The 25865-nt window shown below is 40.4% G+C and overlaps 1 protein-coding gene across 1 annotated transcript in view; it reads left to right on the forward strand.

Moving 5' to 3' along the window:
* Window positions 1-4973: 4973 nt before the first annotated feature.
* SPTLC3 (serine palmitoyltransferase long chain base subunit 3) overlaps window positions 4974-25865 on the forward strand; it is a 75939-nt gene continuing 55047 nt past the window's right edge. The window contains exon 1 of the mRNA XM_056487448.1: window positions 4974-5364. Within this exon, the coding sequence (XP_056343423.1) occupies window positions 5248-5364 (117 nt within the window). The 5' untranslated portion in view covers window positions 4974-5247. The remainder of the gene's footprint in view (window positions 5365-25865) is intronic.

The raw sequence follows: 25865 nt of genomic DNA on the forward strand, positions 1-25865 counted from the left end.
TACAAGTTCTCATCTGGGCCTGCATAAATCTCATGCTTCTGGAAGCACTGAAAAATTACATTACAAGAACAGTAAACAATAATTGTTAACTTTTGTGTGTGAAATCACTTCATAATTTCCTGTTCAGAGGCTGACATTTACATCATCATTAAACATAGGTTAAAGCTATGTCTGTTTTGTTCAGTTTTATTAGTAATAATAATAATAATAATGAGATTTGTCTACCTGGTTAAGTATCAGTTGCCTTGATGTTCCAGATGTTTCTGGTGAAGAATGACTTGTCTGAATCGATGTGGTGATGACACAGAGCTGCCCCTGCCCCTGTCCATTCATCATGTCCAGAGGAAACAATGACAGTGCCACACTGGTTCCTGGCAAACTACAGAGCCCTGCAAACAAATCAGCCTGACTGGCAGAGGTCTTGGAGAAGTGAACTGAAATCTGCCTTGCACAGCTTTGGAGGTTGCATGGCTGTGGAACACATCTCTGCTGAAAGAGGTCAGTAGAGAAATGTCCCAGGAATGAGATTTTGCCTTCACCTAGTTCTTGTAAAGTGGTTTTTTTAGCCTTTGGCTTGGCTGATAGTTCTATTGGCATCACTAGGTCTAGTTATCTAAGTTTTTCATTTAAGGAGTAATTGCAGGTTCAACTTTATGAGATATTTCCAGATAAGAGTGTAGTAATGGCATCAGCCTTGTAACTGCAGGAAGATAGAGGAGAAGGCTCTGGGCTCTCTTGTGCTTGCTGCTGGATTTTTGCAGCAGGCTCTTAGTTGCTTATGGTTATTCTTTTTGTCTTGGTGTGATTTTTTTGAATTAATGTTGGTTTTGTCAGATTATAACATTCTAGACAGATTTATTTTATTTTTGTATCAGAAGATAAGGACAGAACTGTATCAGTTGTGCAATTTATGAAGCCTTAATCCTTGCAAGGAGATGAAAGTCACAGGTGCTACAAATGTCCTCAGGTTAGATACAGATTCCTAACTGGATTTGTGTATCATTTATCAATCAGATATTTGTATTAGACAGGAAATCTTAACAATTTCCTGCTGCTATGAGTACTCAAAGCTTATCCACTGCAGTCAGAAAACTGGTTCTGATAATATTGCCTAAGAAAGCAGGCTGGCAGCCCCTTTAAATGCTTGAGGCATTCAGGCACTGTCTTGTCATGTTGCTGAGGAAGGAGGAGTGCAGAGGTGTCAGGAGCTGTGCCAGCCCAGGCTCTGCAGGGCTGTGAGGACCTGCCAGACACGGAGGAGCCCTGCCTGTTGTGCCATGCCCTGCCTTCTTGCAACACTGCCCGTGTGCAGCCGCCTCTGCCCTGCCTCTGGGTGCTCCATCATTCCCTGGCCAGTGTCACACCACTCTGAGCATCCTTCAGCTTGTGCAAGTACCTTTCAGTACTGCTGTGCACTTCTATCCCCAGCTGTAGTGGCATGTCCCTGCTCAGAAGCAAACACAGCTATGGGGCTCTTCTGTGTAAGAATTTAGGAAATTTATTCTGCAGCTGGTGCTGGTAAAATGTGAATTCCTCAAAGGACACCCTGAGGGTGACTGACCAGCTGATGGCTGGTACTTGCTCTTGCTGTCTTGTTATGGTGTCTCCCTATTTATCCATGAAGTCATCTACATATCCAAGGCAGGAACTGCCTCCAACATCCATGCATCCACATACATCAAATATAAATATAAGTCATCAGTGGTACACAGAGGTTATGAGATGGATTTCTGTTGGGAGGGAAATAATTGTGAGAACAAAAATGTGTGCTCCATTACCAGCTGCCAATGTAAACACTGTTAGAATCTTGGATTTTAACAGAGAAATAGTCTTGAGTTCCCAGTTTTTTCAGCTCTTGTTTGACATCAGAGTTTGTCCACTCAAAACAAGCATAAAGCTACCTGGTATATTTGGTTAGACCCTTATTGTTTCAATATTTAAGTGTTTCAAGTATTTAAATGTGAATCTGTCATGAACTGAAATTACCAAGGTCTTGCAATTAGATTGCAAGGCCATTTCACAACTCTGCTGTAAGTAACAGTAGTCTGGGATGAGCAGGAATCCTACGAAATCCTGCTGGATTATGACATGACAGTTTTCTGGGATGAGCTCTCATGCTTTCTTGCAACATTTTTTTTTTATTGGTAGGTAATCCAGTACTGCTATTATAAATGAGGGCACTGTGAATCCAGTATTGTTATTTTAAATGGGGTCATTGTGACCATTATGATGACACTACATGTCTGACTGGGCCAAAAGTCTAATGGAAGGTTAGAATGTTTTTTCCTCATTTCTTGAGTGCATCAGCAGAGTTCAGCCTATTAACCTGTCCTGTGTAACAGTGGAATTGTTTGCCAGAAAAGTGATTTTCTTCAAAAACTGGGAGACTACATAGACAGAGCCCTGCCCTTCTCTGTTCTCTCTGCTCTGTTCTTAAACCTTGGCTAATTAACTGTTTATATTTTTCTTCAATTTTGCACCATACTCCTCAACAATTTTTCTCAGAACACTTAAACAGGACTTAAACATTTTTATCTTGATTTCAATGTGAATTAGCAAACAGAATGATGACAAAGCAAGGAATAAAACCTAGAAGCTGGAGATTCATAACCTAGAACCTGGGGATTCATTGATGGTTTTCCTACAGATTTATAGTAATTGCAGTCATGTTTGCAAACTTTACTAGCATTTTTGTAGAACATGGTGTGTGGTCTGCTGGTAATCTTAGAAATTCACCATCTTCTTGCCAAAATATGAAGAGTGACCAGTACCCAAACCACTAAAGAGAAGTGCACATACAATCTTTGTAGGGTTGGTGTCCCCTGAAGTTAAATACAGGCAGTTCTTGTACAGTCAGCACAGCAAATGATTTCCTCCCACTTCCCAGAATGATAAAAATGGGGTCTTGCTAGTGGTGGTTTTGGTGTTGCAAAGCAGACAATTACTGAGTCCTTCCTCCAGTGTCCAGGCACCCTCATATCTTTGAGTAATAGATTTAGGTGCAGGTAACATGATAGATAAGTATAGAGAAGCCTGAGTAATAGGTTTGAGTAAGATAGAGTTGTGAAAGGCACAATTATTTTGGGGGTTTTTTTCTGGCTTGATTTGGGTTTTTTGTTTGGTTACTCTTTTGGCAATTTTTTTCTTTTTTCTTTTTTTGGTTGGTTGATTGGTTTTGGTTTTTTGGGGTTTTTCTTGTTTGTTTAGGTTTGGGAGGGTTTTTGTTGTTGGGTTTTTTTGGTTTTTTACTGCAGGAGAAATACCACATTCTGTTTACAGATAATTTTTGTGTATTTGGCCAGACTCATCCTTTCTATAAATCTTTTGCTCTGAACAGGACCAGGACAGGAATTTTAGTTAGCTTTTAGTGGTGTTTGTTTTGTGAGCATTGGCTTTTAGGTCATGGTTAACAGACATCCAAATGGGCAGCTCTTCTCTGAGTTGGTTTTTTTAATTGCTCAATTTAAATTCATATTTAAATGTGATATTTTTTAGTTCTATTTGTTTGTTATCTTAAATATTATAGACATTGGAAAACTAAAATTACAATAACATTAGTTTTATTGCTTTGTGCCTTGAAAGGTTGGGAAGAGCACCTGGCAGAGGTGCTCACAATTCATTTCTCATTGAGCTGTACTTACAGATGCCTTAATGAAACCTAAACAAGACTGATTCATACAGAATGAGGTATTCTTGCCTAGGAAAAACACCAAAAAGATAAAAAGTCTAATTTCTGATGGTGAATCTTGTAAACTGTGAAGAAAAACATTTTGATGTTTTATTGCTTCTGTGTCATTTTAGTCAGTTAAGGGGTTATTTTTTTCACTCAAAATACTACTCTTATCAATTTAAATTTAGATTACTCTTAAGCAGGACCCAAAAATTGTCTATTACATTGAAGATATCTCACTTTGCATATTACTTCAAAGAAGAAAATATATTTTAGCAATTTAATATGTGTCTAAGATAAGTTTTCAAAACCAACACAGTGTGTTCCCCTGTGTATTTTCACAGTGGTTTGTTTAAAATTTCATGTCCTGCATTCCACATACTCAAGTTCTAGGCTGCTCTTTCTGTATATATCTTACATTTCATTGCCAGGATGGCATAGCAATTTTTTCTAGTTAAACAACTTCAAGTATTTTTATTCTCCCAGCCTTTCATCCTAACTGTTTTTCAGAACTGATTTTATGTTACAGCTTTTCTTTAATCTGTCTCCACACTAATTTTAATTATTTTGGGAGGAAGGGATTCTATTAAATGCTGCCAGAGATGCTTCTACTTTTACTTTTTGTCACTAAAATCTGAAGGACGAGAATTTGATTTAGCAAAGACCATAAATGCATTTTCACAATTCAAAGCTTTTTTTTCTTAAAAGAAATGATGCATGTTAGTCATCCTTAGTAGTTTCACATGTGATTAAAGCCTGACTTGTTTTAAAACTAAATGAATCAGCTGTGTAAAATTCCCTTTCTCATTCACTGTAATAGCATGCTATTTATCCTACTACTACCAAACCAAGCTTAAAGGGACAGATCACTCTAGTGAATATTTGTGCATGTGTCTGTGAGATCTGTAGGTCTGCAGAAATAAAATTTTCAATTTATTACTTAAATTATTAAATTACTTAAATGTTGTGTCTGTCACGCTACTCATATAAGAAGAGACGAAAATAAATTTTTTACAGGGTTTCTGCTTTACTCAGGGTAATAGTAGTTTTCAGCTAATGCACTCTTAGCAAAACAAACCATGTAATTTTACAGATTACTCTGTTCCAAACGTTTGGGCAGTTTTATAAGGAGTGTCATCACTCCAGACTGAGAGTAATTCGGAGAAAAGCAACAAGGTTTCTCCCTGGGAGGTATTTAAGAGGTAATATATCTTTAAGTGTCCCCGCCTCTGAATCCACCCACTTCTTGATAGCTGCAGCAGCCTTGTTGACTCACAGGAGCCGTGCTCATGCCAGAGCCAGCAATGAGCAGGATTTTTCAGAGATTTTAAGAGCACACCTCCTGCTATGTGTTTCGCATTCTAGCTTGCTGGGGCTGAAGCTGTATGAAAGAAAGTTTTACGTTTTGAAGATATTGCAAAAGATAGTTCCTCCTCTCATCCTGGAAAATCCTGACAGACCAGTTGGATACCTTTCAGGCCTTAACCAAGAACTTTATCTTCTCATCCCACTGCCTTTTTTACAGTAGAAAGACCTGAGACACCCTTAAGAACTGAGAATCTGACTAATTTAAACAGATGGCTAATCCCAGTGCTGTCTGCAATGGACACCTACACCATCATCACCATCAGAAACAGAATAACCTCTTAAAAAGTGGAATATCTAAGAAAAATGGAATCACTAAAGGAATGAAGGTAAGGTTTAATTGTTTACCTTAATTGCCTCAATATTGAAGACAAATAGGTAGTTGCAACATTATTTATTAAGCTGTTTTTATGGTTGTCTTGGTGTGTCCATTGAACAGCTTGTGTGTTAAGTTTGGTAATGGTGGGACCTGATGCTGCTTTAACAGAGAGTTGGGAACGCTCATGCAAGTGCTGTTGGTCCCATGGATTGATTTAGCCTCTGGTTCATGTCAAACACAACAACAAACACATGTAGTAACTTCCTTCTAGAGCTTAACCCGTGGTGGAGTTGGCTTTGCCATGTGTTAATCACTAGTGGAAAGCTGTTTTGTCAGCTTCAAGTGTGTGCGTGGAGTAATTTTTAAAGTGTGATTTGTTGCTTTACAAGTGTAACAACAAAAATACGTAGGCAGGAAAGCTGTCTTCTCCTGATGTTTACATTTCTACAGGGGTGGCTTAGCTGATCCCCAACTTTACTGATGCCTGCTCTCCTTGTGCTGCTTAAAGTCCAGTTTATTTTATTTTATTTTATTTTATTTTATTTTATTTTCAAAGGCTGCTCTCTTTGAAGCAGCACTTCTCACATACGTGAATATTTTGTCGAACTGTTGGCACGTAACATCCTGAAGTATAAATGACAAATCTAAAAGTATACTTTTAGCAAAAGAGCCCAAATCTTAAAGGCTGTCTCTCTGTGGTACCTGTCCTGACTGGGAGCTCAGTCTGTCTTGCCATGTCCCAACTCTGGATCTTGATGTGATCATTAGGAGAAAGGGGACTGTAGGAAGGCTGTGTGCAGCACGGTGGGGACAGGGGGGATGGAGCAGGTTCCTTTGGAGCCTGGCTGCTCACCTGGCCATCCCTGCTGGCAGCTTCGGACAAGGACTGAGCTGAGGAACCCGCTGGCTCAGGAACAAGCTGCTATCTTCTATCTCTCTCTAAATGGGGCGCTCACACGCCTCAGCGCCCCAACGAGGGCACGCCCAGTGTCAGGCTCAATGCTTGTCTGGCTTCAGGTGTCTCCCTGGGATGAGTGTTTCCCAACCTCTGCCTTCTGTTGGATGAGGAAAGCAAAAAATCTTGCGCAATGATTGAAAAAGACCTTCCTTGGATTGGCTTCCAGAAACCTAATTCAGTGTCCTCTTACATATCACATCCACCTCCTTGTCGTTTTGTACATTAGCTATTTGCCTCAGCTGTGTTCCAGACCTTTGCTTTCTGCTTGTGACAGATTTGCCATTCAGTTACTATTAACCTGCTGCAAATGAGTGATTTTGAAATCCCAGGAGGGCATTAAGTAGGATTTCCTCCTTAATAAAAAAAGAGAAGTAAAGTAAACAGCTAGAGAAGTAATGAATAATATTACTGAGGATGAGCCAAAAAAAAAAAAAAAAAAAAAAAAAAAAGAAATATTAGCAGAGTAATGAAGAAATATTAGTGAATGCACTTTCAAGATTAGTGAAGTCTTACAAGCACCACATGGTTGGAGGAGGAGGTGTTTTACCCTGCTGTGTGACACCTGAGAGTAGCACTGAGCCACTTGTAAATACCATCCCGGGGTGAAGGAAGTGGTGAGGAAATGGAGACTTAGAAAGTTCAGGGTGCTTATCAAAGGCAGATTTGGTAAGTCCGGGTCGAGCACTGTGCTCTGAATGACATACCATTTCCCCTTTCTTCCTGCTCCCAGCACAGATTGGGAAAGAAGGAAACAATAACAGACAAGAGTCCTGAATGAACCAGGAATCTCATTCCTGGTAGGAATCTCCCCATTCCTGTCTGGTCTGTTTCCCCGCCCCAGCTGCCTCACCCTGCTCAGTGCTTGATGCTGTTTCACAGCAGCAGATACTGCGACTCCACGGCCCTCCCTGTGCTTGTGCTTGCCACTCCTCCTGGGACGTGCTCCCCACTTTGCCAGCTGGGATCTGACCAGCTGGGAATATGGCAGCCTGTGCAAGGCTTCCAGGTTGCTCTTAATTCCAGTCATTCTTCCTTCTTCCTCTTTTGCCACCTTGCTCCTATTTCCCCTGACACTCTGGCACACTCATTTCTGTACTTTTACTGCCCATGCAGTAAATTAATTGACCATTAAACACCTTATGTAGCAGAAATATAGTGCTGGTGTATTTAAGGGATGTAACTGGTGATGATGGTTCTAGACTTGTGATAGTTCCAAAACTTTTGGGCTAGGTTACAGCTGTGCTGCTTTGCAAGGAGGGGAGGAGGGAGAGATGCTGTGGTTTGAGAGAGGCAGCTAGTGCAGAGACTGCAGCAAGAGAATGGCACAGTGGAGGCTCCTAAGCCTATAGCAAGAGTTTTGCACAATTGGCTGACTGGAACATCAGGCTTTGCAGAAATCAGCTATGTAAACCTTTTTTTTTTTTTATCCAAAGGAGCCCCTAGGAAGCACTGGCTTCAGGAAATGCTGACTTTGGAAACATTGCTTTTGAAAACACTTGCTCAAGAACAATGTGTTTTGCATCTTAATGATGTAAGAACATTTTGTGTGTCTGTGCGTGCTTGACAGAAGTAGAGAAACAATTCTGATACCACAAAACCCCCCCAGGTTTCTAAAGAAAGGGTTTTGTTTAATGGGGTGGGAAAGGTAATTAGGGATGATCAGATGTGGGGGAGCAGGGAGGCTCTCTTTGCTTCTAGCAATCTGTAGCATACCAAGGGCAGAAAGGACATAGCTGAGTGATAAAGAAGCAGTGGAGCATCCTACCAGAAGAGAAGCTGCTGCTTTTGGGGAAGTGCTGGAGTGCTTTGGGGTGTGACTGCTTGTTTGGATCGCTTCTGTGTTTATTTTAACTCTGATTCACTCAATTCTAGCTGATAGCACAGACTCTCCATGTACTGATGGACATCAGGCTTAACCATGTCCCCACAGCCATGCTGCATCCTGGCATTCTTTGGAAGCTGGGCCTTAGTAAGACCTAAACTTTGGGAGGTGGGTCATGGACCATGTATCCTCATTGTTAATGCTTTTAACAGAGGCAGATGCTTCATGTTTTTCCAGAATCCATAGCTTGGACTTGCCTTTACCCAAAGCACAATTCAGTAGCTAACCTATTTATTTATGTAACTGTAATGGCCAGGAGAAGGTATTTTCCTAGTGATACTTTCTTTGCTCTTTTATTGCTGTTGATTGGGTACCAATAATAGGGGACACTGGATTTTTAAAACAATAAATGTGTTTGTCTAATGGAAATTTTTTTTCCCTAAAAAACACATGCAACAGTTCAATTTCTTCAGTAGATTGTTTCCTTGGATGCCTTAGCCTCCAAGACTTTATAAAGCTATTTGCCAACTCATTATTTTTATGTTCTGCACTGGGAATGGCAGGGCTTGGTAGAAACATGAAGTCAACAAAGGCTTTTCCAGGGTTTTCAAGCTCCTGTCTGAAAGCAAGAAAGAGCTTGGGATGAGATCCAACCCAGTAACATCTGCTGCACTTATCTGATGGCCCAAAAATGTGATAGTCTCCAAAATTTGGGGAATCTAAAATTCAGAAGCTGTTTATGTTTAACCTCTGTCCTGTGACATCTGAACCTCCTCCTAGCTGTTCTACTTAGCTATTTGGTTCCATATTCCAGCATCCTGTCTCAGTCCCTTCCATGCTCTTGGCACCCTGTTTTTTTTTCTCTCTTTTCTGCTCTATAATGTCATTTATTGCCTAATGAAGATCTTAAAGAAAGCATTGATTGTTTAGAGAGTCATGAAAGGAATATGTCATGCAACTGTTCTCAGGGCAGTAACTTTCTTGTATGCTGTAAAGGCCTCCTGTAATTTCTTTTCTCTCTGTCCACAAATGCAGACAACACTTCAAGTGTTTTTGCAAACCTGGTGTAAGCAGGGCATTTTAGATGCATACTCAATATAAATGTTAGAGTCTGGTAGGAAAAAAATAAACTAATTCCTAGAATCAGAGTCAAGCAATAAGGGGAGAGTGAGGAGAGAGGGTTAAGGCTGATCAAGCTGTTTGCAGCACCAGTTGTGCAGCAGTAATGATCTACCAACATAATAGGGCTTTTTTTTCTGAAATATCTTCACATTTTGATATTGGTTTGAGTAAAAACAAATTGAAAGGGAACATCATTGAGTCCAGTCTGTTTCACTTGCAGCAGCTCAGGATTTTGGACATTTTCCATTGTGCATGTGTTCATGAAAAATGAAATTGCAATTTGTCCTCCAGATTTCGGAGCTATAGTGACAACAGGAAAAAAATTGAGATTTGGTTTTCAGTCAAATTCTCTGCCAATTACTGTACCTGTTGCTTCAGCTTCAGCACAGATCCTCATCCTCAGCTGCTGCCTTCTTTTCTCCTTGGTTTCAAGCCTGAGAAATGCGTTGCTCTGCACCTGCCCTCTCAGATAATAATGACAGGTCTCAGATCCACGCCCTTGTTTCTGTCATCTGCCCTGCTATGTGATGAGCTCAATGCATTGGAAGCAGGAAACACTGAGGACATCTTTCTGCAGCCCAGGTGTCACCACTTTGTGGGCACATGTAACAGTCTCTGACTCTTGTAGCAATGCTTCCAGCACCTTGCATGAGACTTTACATGCAAGGCTGAGATTTTTCACATAGCTCAGTATATAAGGTTGGTCTAAAGTCATTACCCTCTTAACACCTGGAGATCTCTAAATTCAGGTAATTAAATTTTGGAAGGTAAAGCCCTGACAGAAATAGCAGATAGTAATTTACTTTGGCTTGAAAGATTCAGCATGTCAGGTCTTTAAGGTCAGCCTCCTCTTAGCACAGTAACAGCTCATCCTTCTACTCATGGATGTAAGTAAGTGTATTGGGAGACTGGCTTAGCTACACACACATAACCCATGGCTCCAGTGCAAAAATAAGTAGAATACAAGAGATAGGAACAGGAATGGCCTTTGAAAGAGGAATTTTGAAATGTTCTGGGTGAATGTAGCAGTGGCATTAGGGAAGTCAAAGATCTCCTGGAGTCAACATTCTCAAGGAATATCAAGGAAAGCAAGAACAGCTTTTACTGCTACATTAGTGGTAGATGGAAAAAAACAAGGAAAATGTTCCCATCAACAAATGGGGTGGATGAGTTAGTGACCACAGCTGCAGGTAAGGTGTACCCTGTGCTTTCTGTGCCTCAACTTTCACCACTGAAGCCATCCCAGCCTCTGTGTTGTCAAGCTACCAGCAGTGAAAGAAGGTTGAGTCACGGATCTCTTGAGAAATGGCAGCCCATGCAAGGGCGTGGGATCAGGAGGGAAGCACTCACGTGTGGTAGGTGATATCCCAGTGATATCACACACTGTCAGCTTTGGAAGCTCCCAGCTCTCAAAGATCCCTGATAACTGAAGACAAGCACCCCACCTGTCTTTGAACAGCAGATCATTTCTAGCAGAGGTTGCTCCTGGGAGCATAGAGAGGAAGGTGATTGGGAACAGCAAACATAGATGTACCAGAGATAAATAATGTTTGACTGACTGTTCCATGCTGAAGTGACTAGATTTGTGTATGAGAAGTGATGGATGTCACCCACCTTGACACTGGCCACACCACCCTCATGTGCTGCTTGGGATGTTACGGTCTTGATGGGCAGACTACTATATGGGTAATAACTGGCTGGATCATCAGCTCAAGGGGTGGTGGTTAATGGTTCACACTTTAATGGTTCAGCCCTGCAGGCTGGGAGGGTTTCATATGTGTGGAGGGGCAGTGGGAATCAAGATATGGTAACAGCAGTGGGACATATGGAGCCTTTCAGGGCTCAGCTGGGCCAAACTCTGAGTGCCCTGCTGGGATGTTGGTGTTCACCTGCCTTTAAACACGAAGATGAAACAGAGAGCATCCAGTCAAAGTGAGTCTGTGACCTTTCAGTGGAAGGAGGCAGCATTTCTGTGGTGAGTCAGCAGTAGTGATCCAAAAATGGATGGAATTGATGCCGAACCTCAGTCGGGCTTCTATGAATATTTGTCTGGCCAGCAGCTTATTCATGCTCAATAGAGGTAATTAGTAATAGAAAGCCATGGCATGGCTAGTGCCATTGCCTGCCCATTTAAGTCCCTTCAGCATGAGAATTAATTACCTCTGCAAGCTTTAAGTGGCAGTCTGGCTTTCAGAAACGAGAAAGGTGAAATGCATCTTCTGCCCGTGATGTCAGTGAGGGATGTGGCTGGATGTGCTCCACTGCAGAAGGAAGTTCATGAATAATAATGAGCAGAATGATAAATAATGGCTGCTTAGGGCCTGTTTGGGTCTCTGTGCAGCTGGCTTATACAGGATCCAGGGATGACCACAGAACATTGAATGAAATTAAAAGAGAAAATTTATTTTCATTACCTTGTCAAACTAGGGATCCCCAAGCAGCACCTGGGCACAGCCACGTGGGCAGGGACACCAGAGAACTCAGTTCTTGCTTGGTCCTTCTAGAGGATCTCTGAACCTGCTGTTTTCACCTGCATTTCAGGGGCTGTCACAGATGTAGATTACCTCCCTGCTTTAATCTTTCCCACAACAGGGAAGGAATCTCCAGCATGTTCAGTTGAGTGCCTGTAAGTCTATTATTGTCTATTGTCTGTTATTGAAACACAGACATTGAACTTACCCAGCACACAAAGCTAAGCAACAGCTGGTATATGTGTTTTTCTACACCTCAGCTGCAGGTCACTTCAACACTTTTATAATTATCCTCAACAATCTTCTGTTATGTTCCCACAGTTTCTATAAAATCTGACTTGCCACTAGAAAAATGTTTAGCATCATACTGCCTCTCTCATAGCTTGCTCTTTGCATGTGTGCACTGGTGTTTCAAATCCTGATTTATAGGGTACAAGACAACCATAAAGATCCTCATTCATCATGATGTGCAGCTCTGTTTCTTCTGCCAATAGACATATGAACTCCCTCGTGGATTTTTGGTTTTTACTCTCTTTTTTAAAGAAAAGTAACTTTTCTTGTGGCTACGACTGTGGCATTATCCAGCAAAGCAGGAAATTACATTTCCCTACAATGACCAGTGGCTCAGCCAGAGAATTCCTGCCATTCCTGGCAGCTAATTTTTCCACAGAAAATACTTTGAGAAAGCAACCCAGCCAGGAATTTTGGGAGGCTATTGTCTGAGAGAGCTGTCATTGGGGGATGGATATGGAATTGGGAAGAAAAATGCCACTTAAGAAGAAGAGCAGGCAGCAGGAGCAGCAGTGTTTTGTGCCAGACTGAAGAGGAACTGAAGTGTTTTGCACTTAAAGATACATGAATTCAGACAGATGACCAGAACATTCTGTGAGATACCTTTAGTGTAAAACTTTGAGGTGAAGAGCTGAATTTCCAGGGTGGATGCCACCTATGTACACCCATGTCTTCAGAAAAAAGTAACATTTAACCTGTTCTGGCCAGGTGTCTTTCTCCCACCTGAAGTATTTAGAATTTCTAGAACATCCAGTGTAGATGGAACACAGCAATGCCTTATCTGTTCTACTGATCACCTCAGGATTTTTTTTTTGGAAGTCATTCATCTGTATCCTTGCCTTCATTCATTTGATTAAGCAAAGGCATGTGCTCTGTCATTTCCCCCTCTTCCAAAAATCTGGTCTTCTCCATCAGCCTACCAAGACATGAGGATTTATTCACCTAAAAAAGAAATATGGAAAGACAAAACTGAGATGCAGAGCTGAGACTTGTCACCATTTCAGCTGATACAACGCTGCACTCTGCTTCCTCCAGGAATTTCCATTTGAGTTTCTGCTTCCCTGTTGCTGCTGCTGGTTCTCATGGCCTGAAGAGCTGCTGTGCATCTCCCCCTGTGACTCACATGCAGCTCTCTGAGACTTCAGCCTGCCTGATCTCACAGCCCAAAGCTGGAATCACAGCAATTTGTATCTTCTTGAGCTTCCCAGGGCTGTTCTGCAGGAGAATGCCTCAATCTAGCTTGGAATCTCCATTTCCTGCCCATTCCTTGTGTTTTCCACAAAGCTTTGATTGTCTTCTGAGAGGAACATTTCTTCCCCTGTGTCGCTTCCTGCAGGTCAAGGTGAGCTGCTCCAGGTTCTCGTTGTGGGGGAGATCTGTAAAGATCAGCCACCCTGCAGCCTGGAGAGGGCAGGACACACGTTTTCACCCAGTCCTAGCAGCCATGTGACTGGAGGGATTTACATGAGACCTTGGAGGTCAGGAAATACAACCTGAGAAATCAATTTAAGACCACCTCTGGCTGTCACACTGTACTCACTGTCAGCCATTCCCTAAAAGAATCCCAGCCCTGTGATCTGACTGAATGCATTTCCTGCTGCTCAGCCTCCAAACTTCAGATCCCAACACCAAACAAAAAAAAAAAAAAAAAAAAAAAACATTCAAAGTGAACAGCATTTTTGAAAGCATTTGAAAAATCATGTTTTCTCTGCTTTTTGAGATCACATTCATGCAGGTTTCTGAGTTTCAGCTTTTGAACTACCAACAGTCTCTTGACATCAGTCATGCTCAGAGGGAATGTTTTACTTTGGCACAAAATATGTGTCTGCAAGTCTCTTGAAGTCATCTCTTCTTTAGAAAAGGGTCTTTATAAATTGCTCCCCTGTGCAATATTTTCTTCACAACACTTATATAAAGTTATATAAGCTTGTTTGTTTGCATATGTGGGTGGTAAAATGTCTGGGAGGTTCTAGCAGATAAAAGGGTGTGTTAATCTTGAAGGGGAAATCTTCTTGGCTTTTGATTGCTCTATTCTGACCAGAAATGAAACAAAACTCTGTTCAAACTGTTTTGATGCAATCTCCATCCTTTTTCCTATCTTCTAATCACAATCATCCAGCCCCTGGGCCTTATCCTTGGTTTATTTCCACTTGCTTTAGGTTACAAAAAAACTTGTGGGAAAATAAGCATTTAAGTACTGGATTGGTGCATGTGTGGGTAAATAACTAGTAATGGGTGTTACAAAGCAGATTCTCATTTCTCTCTCTGTAAAACTCAGTTTTATTTCAAACAAGAAATTACTTTATCAAATGATCTGGGAAGAATCCCATGTGGGCAAAATTTGTCTATTGTTACTTTTTGGCTCTCAATACATATTTTAGCAGTGTCTTTTCAGGTTGAACTAAGAACCTTTGCTTCCTAAATCTGTTTCTTACCCATAACCAAGAAGAAAGTACAGATTCCAAAACAAAAATGTGTGTTTGTCAAAATCCACAATTCTTAAGGAAAAAAGTTAGTATTTTTGTTTTTCATTCTGAGTCAAATATGCTGCTAATTATGCCAAGTAAAATTGCTTTTTCTCAAAATCTGTTTTCAAGGGTTAGAAAATGTTTCAATTCCACATATTTTCAGATTTTTCTTAATGGAACTGGTTTGTTGATGTGCACAGTGTGAAATGTTGGATGTGCTATGAGCAAGTTAGCAAAATAATTATGAGGTTGTGCCCTGGGACAGGAGACTTGTGCTTTGGGAATGGAGGAGCAGCTTTAATAAAATCTGGTTTCCCCTTGGGTTGAACCTATTGTCCAAGAAGAGGTGAAATTTATTACCTCCCTGAAGAGGAATTAATTGACCTCCTTGCATCTCTTACTCACTAGTGAAAGGTAAAGAAATAAAACTGTGCACACTATGACTGTCTTGAGCCAAAGATACTCAGGATCAAGGAGGGCTTCAGGGAGACTGTTGTTTGTCCACCTCATCCCCAACCCAAAGTACCCATTCATTTACACTTTTGAAAATCTTGTATTAACTTCTTTATGCTTCCACCACAGTGTAATTGAATCAAGCAAGTCAGAAGCTAAAAATTAGCTTTACCTATCAATAGGTAGAAATATCTTAAAATTTGCAGAGATAAGGTAATATTAGTAGATTTTTATATTTGTGATGCAGTATAACCAAAGACCTTTAGAATTCTTGCATGTGGGCTGAGAATCACATGGGTTTCTTTAAGTAAATTGAAGCATGATTTCAGTCTGGTTTTTTGGGATCATTATCAGAGACTTGGACTTTTTTGACTTGTTTCAATGCACACCTGCTGAGGAGCTTGTAAGCTTGTGATTTTGTTATAAAGATGTTAACATCTACAGGAAACAAAATTTCAATCAATGGCAGGTTGTGCAGATTCTTAAAACCTCCACTAGGTATTGTTTTTATTCCCCACTGAACAATTTATAGGTGTCAGAATTGTATGTGACTGGAGAGAAGAGTGTTATATGAGGGAGAAAAACCCCACCTACATAGTTTGAGCTTTTAGCATGGTAGCATTATAAAATCTTGGCTGGTTTCCTAAAGAAACAGAACTTATTTAGTTTTGCTATCTGTCTGTCAACTCCTTAACACTTTGTGAACTTGTGGACCATTTCCATATCGTCCACTCTTTGCTTTAGGCAGGCTTTTGGACACAGGGGAAGGGCCTGGCATCTTCTCTGCTGAAATAATAGAAGCAGCAGTGTGAGCTCATTATTCCAGTTACCTGGGCAGTCTGCAGCAGGAAGGAGATTTGACCAATGTTCCAAATAAGAAAGAAGCTTCTGTCAAAGTGTTCCTTTATTTTACATGAAAGCCAACATGAGACACATAAAAACCCCCCAGTATTTATTATTCCCAGAGCTCACACTGCTCTGTTTACTTCTGCTCCAACCCATTTCTGCACGGTGTGTATCTTATCATTGCATTTCTCTGGAATTTGTTTAGTCTGCAAACTTTCTGAGATAAAGACATTTTATTTTGTTCTCTACTTGTAAAATACTTGGTACACATGGGATCAGTGTCTATTAAGGGTACCTTTATTCACAGGGATTTTTATCCAAGTCTGACACTTTCAAATACCAGTGATTTGTCATCAGTGTTGTATAAAGCAGTTGTCCTGTCTCATGTTCTAGTTGATGCTACTAAGTCAGCATGAAGTGTGTTTTGGTGTCATTTCTCATGGGACATGTCTGTTCCACCAGTCCATCTACAGATGAAACTTGAGTTCATGTTAAACGTTATTGTTTTTCCATAATTCCCTTCTAACCCAGTCAGGCATCAGTTCTTCATCTTCAGAGCAGCCTGATCCAAAAGGAAGCAGTTCCAAAATCTTTGTTGTTGTCTGGCTGGTGTTTCTCTGGTTCTCAAGGGCTGTGTGATTCCAGTTCACCTCCTGTGCTCAGGTATCTCACCTGCTCAGCAACAGCATTCTCGTTGGAGCTGTATTTCAGGACAGCAGCTCAAAGACAGAAATGCAAACCTCTCACTCTGTGACAGGTAATTTGTGTCAGCTCAGGCTGGAGGCTGATGGGCAGGCATTTTAGAGGGCTTGGAGTACTTCTGCCTTGAAATTAACATGAACATGATGAGAATATTTTATTTTACAGGGCTACACGCAGAATTACTTGAATAGTGTGGAAAAACTTTGAACAGCTTTTAACCAGATATCCAGGAAGGCTTGTGCCTTTAAAATAAAGACTGGCAGAAGATACTTTGAGAGTTCTTTAGTTTCCTTTTTTTATTGAGTAATTTTTTTTGCTGGAGAAGCTTATCAAAACATCTCTGCACTCTGACACTTCTCAATAAGTAACCACCATGGTTGACTGACAATAATTTGTTAGTAGACTCACTGTTTGCTGCTTATTCCCATATTTCTTTTTTCCAGCCCTGTACATCTTCCTGGTTTATGGCTGCATTTCAAGGCTTCCTTTACTCACTACTGCACAGTGTGTGGCATTCTTGGCTGTGCTACATTCTCACTTAGATGTGTGGCTAAAAAAAAAAAAAACAAAAACAAAAAGACATTTTCCACAGGATTCATGCAAGGTTTGCAATACTGTATTTTCAGCAGAGGTAGCAGAGATGGGCACCAATCATCTGCAACAAATCATATTTGCCAATTGCACTTCCTTGGAATAGAAACCGCTTTATCTATGAGATTATGATGATAAAAAGATTTGCCAAGTCTGAAAAATCTTTTGACAAAATTTCTTGAAACTTGTGGTAGAGGCAAATGAACCTATGTTACTTTCTATGCTATTGGATAAAGGAATATTTTTTGAAGCAGATGCTGTAGTCTTGTTTCTTTATTAGCCTCATTTATCCATGGTTAAAACAAGCTGATACACCTGTGCTTTATCTGTTCACATTTTCTAACAGATAGTTGCAAAACTGAATAGGTGTTTGTGGTTTTTGGAGGGTTTTTTCAGTCCATATTGTTCAACAGGTAAGGTTTAGCAGAGCTCTTGAACAACAGTGTTTTAACAGTTGAGTAGGAAGAACATTAGCAGTGCATTGAAACATTCTGAGTTTTGAAAAGAGAATTCAGTTGGGTAGGGGAGATGGGAGGAATAAAAAAATGCATACACATGCAAGGCTCTGAAAGGGAAGGACATCACAAAAGCTGCCAGAAATAGCAGCTTTTTATGTATGGATACTGGTCACTTTTGCATTAGGAAAATTAATTCTCAAGCTACCTGGTACCTAATTTACCTGATGCTGGTTGGTTTCATATTAAGGGCGACCATCAGCTGGATACAAAGCTGCTTATGTCATAAGCAGGTTCCAACTATAAACAACTATAAACTTTGGTGTAGGTCCCACTTCCACACCTGAGAAAGACACACTTGGAAATGTGTGGAAAGGATAAGGATTTGACAGGAAGGTCTCACAGATATGTATGTAGAACAGAAAGATCTTTGAATGTAAAATCTGGAGAAGGAATAGAAATGATAGCAAGTTTTGATATAGAAGAAAAGAATTGCTGAGCCAGTCTTACTGAATAACTAAGAAGGCAAAGAGCAAGTAAGGTGAAAGGGGTTTTTATGACTCAGAACAAAGGGTAAATCCACCTCAAACAAAAGATGTTTTTACCATCATTTGGAATACTCAGGTGGCAGTAGCGGGGACAAGGCACTGCTGTACCTCCTGCTCGCTCTGGAGCCCAGCTCAGCGCAGCCTGTGCTGGCAGGACAAAGATCTCCCGGGGTGCCGAGGGCTGGAAGGAGGGAGCAGCGGCCGGACCGGCGCGTCCGGCTCTCCGGGCTGAGCCGGCTGTGCCCCAGCGCCCTGTGCCTGCTGCGCTCGGGAGGAGGAGATGCCCGCGGCGCCAGAATGCGCTCTGAGAACTGGGTCAGGGCGCGCCGGGGGTGCCGGGGTAGCCCCGGGCTACCGAGGGAAAGCCGGGAGGAGGTGAAAGGTGCATGGGTTGAGTCTCAGCCAGGATGACGGCGAGGATGCGCAGGGAGGAGCGGTTCAAGGAGGGGAAGATGGACAACCTGTAAGCAATTGCGGTCTTAAGGGAGTCTTCTCTTCTCCTTCTTTCTCTTCTCCTTCTTTCTCTTCTCCTTCTTTCTCTTCTCCTTCTTTCTCTTCTCCTTCTTTCTCTTCTCCTTCTTTCTCTTCTCCTTCTTTCTCTTCTCCTTCTTTCTCTTCTCCTTCTTTCTCTTCTCCTTCTTTCTCTTCTCCTTCTTTCTCTTCTCCTTCTCTCTCTTCTCCTTCTTTCTCTTCTCCTTCTTTCTCTTCTCCTTCTCTCTCTTCTCCTTCTCTTTCTCCTTCTCCTTCTCTCTCTTCTCCTTCTCTTCTTTTCATAAATAGCAAAGAAATAGGACTGGGAAGTGAATAGCTGCAGAACCACAAATAATTTCACAGCTAGCACGTGTCCTGACTAGCGTGCAGTACTCAGAAATTAAATACTTTAGTGCTGACCGAATGTTTAGTTAAAACAGAAGAACAGTAGAACAGCTACTGCCTGCCCTATTCTGTACTCCCATTAGGAAAATCCTAGCACAAGCTCCTCTGTGACTGCTTGCAATACTTTTCTTCAGTTTGTCTGAGTCTGTAATAGTGCTTTCATCCATTTTGCCATACATTCTTCAAAGGTGTATTTACCTTTTAAAAATTTTTCTTTCTAGCTCCGTTTTCAAGAAAATGTGGTACCAACAGGTTTGAGGGCTGTGATGGATCTTAGGAAATGAGGGTAGAATTGTAGGGGTTTGTGTAGGAATGCAAGACTTCCACGTTATTCCACTGAGATTTGTAATGGGAAAAAGTTGTTAGCACTTAACTCAAGTTCTCTACAGAGACAAAGGGACATATATGGAATTTCAAAATAATTCCACTCCGCTTTGCAAACTAAGTGGTCAGATTTTTGGAATGGCTCCCACAGAAAATAAAAATATTTCAAAATTCTGTGGTCTGTCATCTTTTCTCCTGACAGTGCAGGAATGCCTGTGTCAAATATTTTTCATTCCTGGCATGGATTTATTCCCCCAGAGGTTATGTTCTGTTTCAATGTAAATAACCTATATGGTGTGATGCACCTGAGTGAAGATAGTTTAAAGATTTTACATTCCATTCCAGTCAAGACTATATGATAATCTGAACCTTAAGCATAATTATTTTTCCGTCCTGTATATCTTCCCTGCCCCATCTGTTGCATTTGTAGTTCTCTTGATGTAGGAGCCTGATGTAGTCTGAACTGCCTTCATCCAAAAGGAGAAACCTTTCATTCACTTCTCTCCTACAGCAAGAGCTCATAGAGCTCTAGAAATGTTTTTCTGGAAGCAAGGTTCATCATTTCTCAGAGTTCCTCTAGTTCCTTGTGCTGGTGCCCACAGCTGTGCATTCCAAGGACCGAGTCTTGTTTTCTTTGGAGCTCACAGTGCATTCCCCACTTGGAAATCTTGGATTTGCCTTGTCAGTCCCTGCTGGGGATCAGCTCTACCTGAGTCTTCTCTAAGGGCTTCCATTGTCTTCCTCCTAAGCAGAATGCAGACAAAAAATTATGGCATAGAAAGTACAAATAGTATTTTATTATACTTACTATCTTCTAGCAGCTTTAAGAGATTTGATCCATGAAAATAAAGGAAAAAGAGGGGTGGAGTATGAATTTCATCCTCAGAGGGGAATATTTTTGAATTATGATGGTTGTTCTGCATGCCCTGCTTGCCATTCTTGATTTTGTATCAACTTTTACTTTTTTACACAGGCTGATGTTATTCCTTTAGTCCATAAGGGAACTGCCAGGATGGGCACATAAAATTTCTTAATTATGATTAATTTCATATTGAGTATGAGGGGAGTTTCCAGCTTTCCCTGTGGACCAGGAGAGAACATAACATCAGAATTTATCAGAGTATACTAATATTGTTTCAGAGTTCACTGTAAAGCATTATGTCTGAAATCTCTAAATATTTACCTACAGGAGTGTCTCCTTGGGCACATTTTGCTAGGAGTTTTTGCCATGGGACCTCAGGTAGTTTGCTGGGTGTTTTTTCTCTATTGTAGTTGAACTGATTTCTACCATGAAACATGCTACTGGGACCATTTTGTATATGTGGACATTTTTCACAAGTAAATTATATTTTTCTCTGCTGGATGGTAGGCTGTGAGTATGTAGTTCATCCTCTCAGGGGAGTCCCTGGACAAACTAAAGTTGTCAGAACAAATTTGAGACCTCTCTCCACTGCAGTGGAGAGAAACAACTGGGAGCTTTTGTCATTGCTCATTATTTGCCTCTTTGCAGAAATACATTTGTAGCAGTCATTCTAGAAGGGCACAACATTTCTCTTATGCTCAGGTTTGTATTTCTGGGGTTTTATTTTTTGCAGATGTGGAAGGGGAGAGATGAAACACGAGGTCTTCTGAAAAAGGTTTCTTTATCATCTGTGTGAGGTTTTACTGTTATTTGCCTATCATGTATAAGTTTAAGCAGCAACTTCTTTCTTTCAAAAGTAGGAGACTACCAGTATTTTAAAATCTTTACATTTTAATGGGCTTTGAAACTACATTCCTTTTGGATTGTGCTGACAAGAAATCAGATTGGTGTCTAGGCATCTTCTGTTGCTCTTGAAACATATCAGGTGGCTCAGGAGAGTGTGTTCTTCATCAGAGTTTCTACATCCTTCTATTTGACCCTGCCAGTCTTTGCTTTGCCAGCTACTGTTGCTCTACCTCTGTACTTCCCAAATTTAGAGCAGAGATGTGTGTACCAAAGTGTTATCCTAAGGAAAAGTAAAAAAAAATTATCATATCTGTCAGAGGATTGATCTACTAGAATGGGGATAAGTAAAGAATTAATGAGGTAAAGATAAAAGGATTTGGGGGTTTTTTGTCCACAAAAGAGGGGAAAATGTTTATGGGGACTTTTTGTTGCACAGATTTGTGAAGTGGGCTGAACAGATTTAAGTTCCTCAAACATCAATAGTTGCCTAGAGCCAGAGTAATTTTAATTTTATTTTAATTGTAAGCAGAATTTCCTTCTTCCAGCATCTATGATCTATCTGCTTACATTTCACCCTCTGAAAATTTGTACCAGCTGTTTTTGCAGTTCTCAGTCATTTCTGTTCCACATTTCATGTCACAGTGAGCTTTATGAACAGCAGGTAAGTAGGAAAATAGGACAAGAGGCTTTAAAGTATTTGGAGATGTTATTTAGTCCATTTCTGCAAATCAGTTCTAGCCAAGGCTGGTTTTTTGCTGGAATATTCTTGAAGGCTATTTTAGCTCACAGGATGTGTTTTGGGGCTTGGTTAAGACTGACAGCACTGCTTTCTGCTGTCTTCTGCTAGACAATATTAGCTTTGACTTCACATAAAATGTCCCTGCCAGAGGTTTATGTCCATCTTAAACACCTCCATTTCTCTAGATTCACATTCAGCTGTTTTTATCAGTACAGATACTATCTCTAATATCTGATTTAGATTGCTTTGGCTGTAATTTAAGCATATTGATTACATGCTGATATACTGAGCACAGATTACTGTCTTTCTTTTGCAGTTATCTTTTACACATTTGAAGACTCTTAGGCTGCCAGTCATTAGGGTTTTCTCTTTAAACTGGACAATTCAAATTTTTTCATTTTTTCCTCATTACATGCTTGACCAGACTTTATGCTTCTTTTCCCATTCTGTTCTTCTGGTTCACCTCTTCTTTCTCAAAAAGCAGTGTCTGAAGCTGGATGTACCCTTCAGCTGAGACCTGCATTATCACTGCTTAGTAGCTCTAGAATAGTTTGTCCTTTTATCTTTAACATGAGTTTCTTAAGAGATGGATGGTTTTTTTCTCCAACTCCTTTTACTTTTAATATTGCTTATTAAAGTAGCAATATCTGCTACTTCTGGGCACAGTCCTGCTCTCCTGAAATGTGTGATTCTGCTGTTCCATTTCCTGCTTTTCCTCAGTCCCTTGATTTTTATGATCAGTATAAATAAAAACTTTGAGTTAATACACAATAGTGTCTCCTGAAATTACTTCCAAAGCACAGCAATGTTTTGAGTATTGTCTTCCAATTTGCCCCACAGCAATTTGGGAAGAAATAACAAAGGAGGTAAGGGAAAGACTTGTGAAATGCCTGTAAGCATTTTTTTCCATAAGCAGTGATTTCATGTTGTTACATATCCAGCATCTTCCACCACCCTGGAGCATCCCAGCTTGCCTATCCCATCCTTGCTTTGCAGAATAGCAAGAAGCAGAATGTGCTGAACCTTGTTCAGACCTAAGCAGGTGCTGGTTCATGGGTTATTACAACTGTGCTTGTGTAATTCACTCCAAGAATGGCTGAAGAGCCAAGTTATTGATGTCTGCCCTTCAGTTCAGGGATTTGGATCCCTTTGTGCTACCAAGGTCACATTTTCCTGAAGCTTTTAGAAGAGTTGATATCAGGAAGGGCCTCATCAGATCTGATTGGAATTTTTCTGTGAGCTCAAAAGCTTTGGTAGATGGTTCTTGCAGACAGAGGGGTGACATGAGGGAGTAGAACATTGCTTTCTTAGAAAAAAAAAAGAAAAAGGTTAAGACTGTTCAAATGCAAAGGCTAACTCAACTCACTTTTTGCTTTGCATGTGAAAAGGTGTCTTCCTTTGCTGAAACAACAAAATACTTCAGTCTCCCTTTACCTCAGTATTCTTGCACTGGATTTTTGCCTCTTGAATTTCTCAGGTGTTTCTTTTTCCTAGCCCTTGTCTTTTCAGCCAGGAACCACAGGCTCTAGGTGTTTACCTCAAGGTAGACATTGACCCACTGGTGAAAATCAGTACCTGGTGGGGTGAGGACTTCCCTTTTTGTCTGTATCCATCTAGACTGCTGTAAAATCTGAGAAGAGAATTTATTTAAGGCTGTTTTTGCAAACCTGGATAGTTACAGAAGGTTCAGATGTTCAGTGCTGTGACTTGGATAATTACTGGGACAACTTATGAAGAGCATTTCAATGTATAATGCACTTTTTAAAAAAAGCATCAATTAATTTCTAGATTATTTTTATTGATCTTCAAGCAATTGAAGTGAAATTTTTTTAGCTCTGATTTAATTAGTCAATTTAATAATAGTTAATTAACATCATAACAATTAAATAGCCATTAAGAAGTCTATATAGGCCAAGATCATCTTTTCCAGTAGGCAGAAATTGAAATTGGTGGGAAGAGGAGAGAGCCTCTTGCAGAACTGTTGTACCTGGAGGCATCCAGTTGTGAGTTTCTCATAGGTGTAGGAGTGGGCACAACCATAACAGATTGAAACTGCCTTTTCCTGATAGTTTTCCAACAAAAAAAAAAAAAAAAAAAATAGCTAGAGCAGGATGTTACTGCTTCTGTAGATTTTTAGGTGAAAAATAAAAAAGTAATTGGTTGTCACTGGTTAAACAGTGTAGCTTTTCTGCATTAGGGCTCAACTTGGTGAATCTGGGTTACTCCAGACTGGGGTTCTCTGAGGACACTTTGATGATAGGTGGGTTGGCAGTCCTTGTCATGTTGTTAAATTGAATGTTGCAGTGATTTGATCACATGTACCAGTTGTGATGCTGCCTTTGGTGTAGGACACCTGACTTTAATTAGCCATGGTCACTGCTACCAAGTTACCTAATGATTGGTTAAATGAGTTTTTGTCTTCTTGCCTAAAACATCTTTTGTTGTGTTTGAAGGTGTCAAGCTGTTCATTTCCTTGATGTGTTCATAGGATGGGTATTGTCTTCACCTTCCTCAAAATCTTCTGTCCTACAAACCTGTGTGCTATGCCTTAACTGAATTTATTCTGATTCTTTTTTCACCCTAGGGCTCTCTTTTGATGCTGGATTCTTACCAGCAGATAAGAATTCTTATCCTACCCAGATGGTCATCTTCCTAGTCTTTAATGCCCCTATCTGTCAAGCTAGCAGCATAAATTTGATTGCCTCTTTCTCATCTGTTCATGAGCAATTCTGCTTTCCCCATTGGGTTTTTTTTGTTATGGAATTTCTTATCTCTCTCTCCTCTCCTTCTGTGGTATGTCAAGATATTTGTATTTAAACACAATTTTCAAGTAGTTAATTACCTTGGAGGAGGTAGCATAAATCCAGCTAAACTGATTGCATTTACAAAACTGGCAATGACTTTCTCTTTCATCAGGTTTTTGAAATATGATAAGTTACTCCTTGCAATCATAGGAATGTCTTGGAAGGCACACAGTTTCAGATTAACTTGTGCATAACTCTCAGAATCAGGAAAATAATGTGCAAATTATCCTAATGATATGCAGCTTTCAGGTAGTAAGTGTGAATACATTTGTCCTTCCTTAACAAGGGATGTGCTGTAACTTCCAGAAGCCTTTTTCCAAACTGGTGCTGTAATCTTAGGAATGAAGGATGGCCTGAGACTGCTGCTGAATGGGATTTAAGCTTGCAATGTATTTGGCATGATCCAGCATCCATGGCCACTGTCCATTCTGACAGGGAATGTGTGTCTCATTATTAAAGTCATTATTAAATCTGTGCAAAATCCTGGCCCTGTTTGAAGCTGTTGTGCCATATAATGGGGAAAGGTCTGGGATCCAATGAGGATTCATTGTGCTAGTTAGTACAGAAGATAAAGCATTTTCTTCACAAGGGAATTTTGCATGAAGAGGAATCTGATAGCTAATTAAAACATTTTCTGGTGCAAAGTCACTGTGTAGGAAATATGTAGGAGTTGGTGGATTGCATCATGTGGATATTAACTCTGAATCCACACTGGTCAAAATCACTAGCAATCTACTTAGCACATCTTGAGAATCTTTACACTGTCACAGTCTTCATCCCAATAAACAGTTTTATATCAAAACTGTGTGTGATATCCAGAGGATTAATTTCTAAATTCCAGCTCACTCCTGGAAGTAGCTTCCCATATTTCAGATCATCACCAGTGATGATGGTGCAGAAACTGGCAGCCTTTGAAGTGATACCACCTCATCACCATCTTGTTTGTTTGTTTATTTTTAAAGCCAAAGCCATAGGATTTGGATGATCAGGAGATATTCTGATGTGGCCAAGCAGTGTGAATCCTGTAACTTACCCTAAGCTTTGGAATTGGTAGCAAACATTTGCTGCAACTTGGCACCACAAACTACGTGGGGATTGCTGTAACCCAGGAGTTTCATCCACTTCTCTCTGATCCCACATGCCTGGCTTTCTGCTCTGTAATTGCTGTAAGGTTAGGAAATAACCTTTTGGTGTTTGTCAGTATCAATCTGGGTAGTGAATAACATTGTTTTGTCTTTAATAATTTAAAATTATTAAGATCCATCTTTGCCCTCATGCCTTCCTACTTAGGTTGAGTCACTTTGAAGTTTCTGGGAGTAATAGCAGAATAACA

Source organism: Oenanthe melanoleuca, chromosome 3 (genome assembly GCF_029582105.1).
Source record: "Oenanthe melanoleuca isolate GR-GAL-2019-014 chromosome 3, OMel1.0, whole genome shotgun sequence".
Taxonomy (NCBI): Eukaryota; Metazoa; Chordata; class Aves; order Passeriformes; family Muscicapidae; genus Oenanthe; species Oenanthe melanoleuca.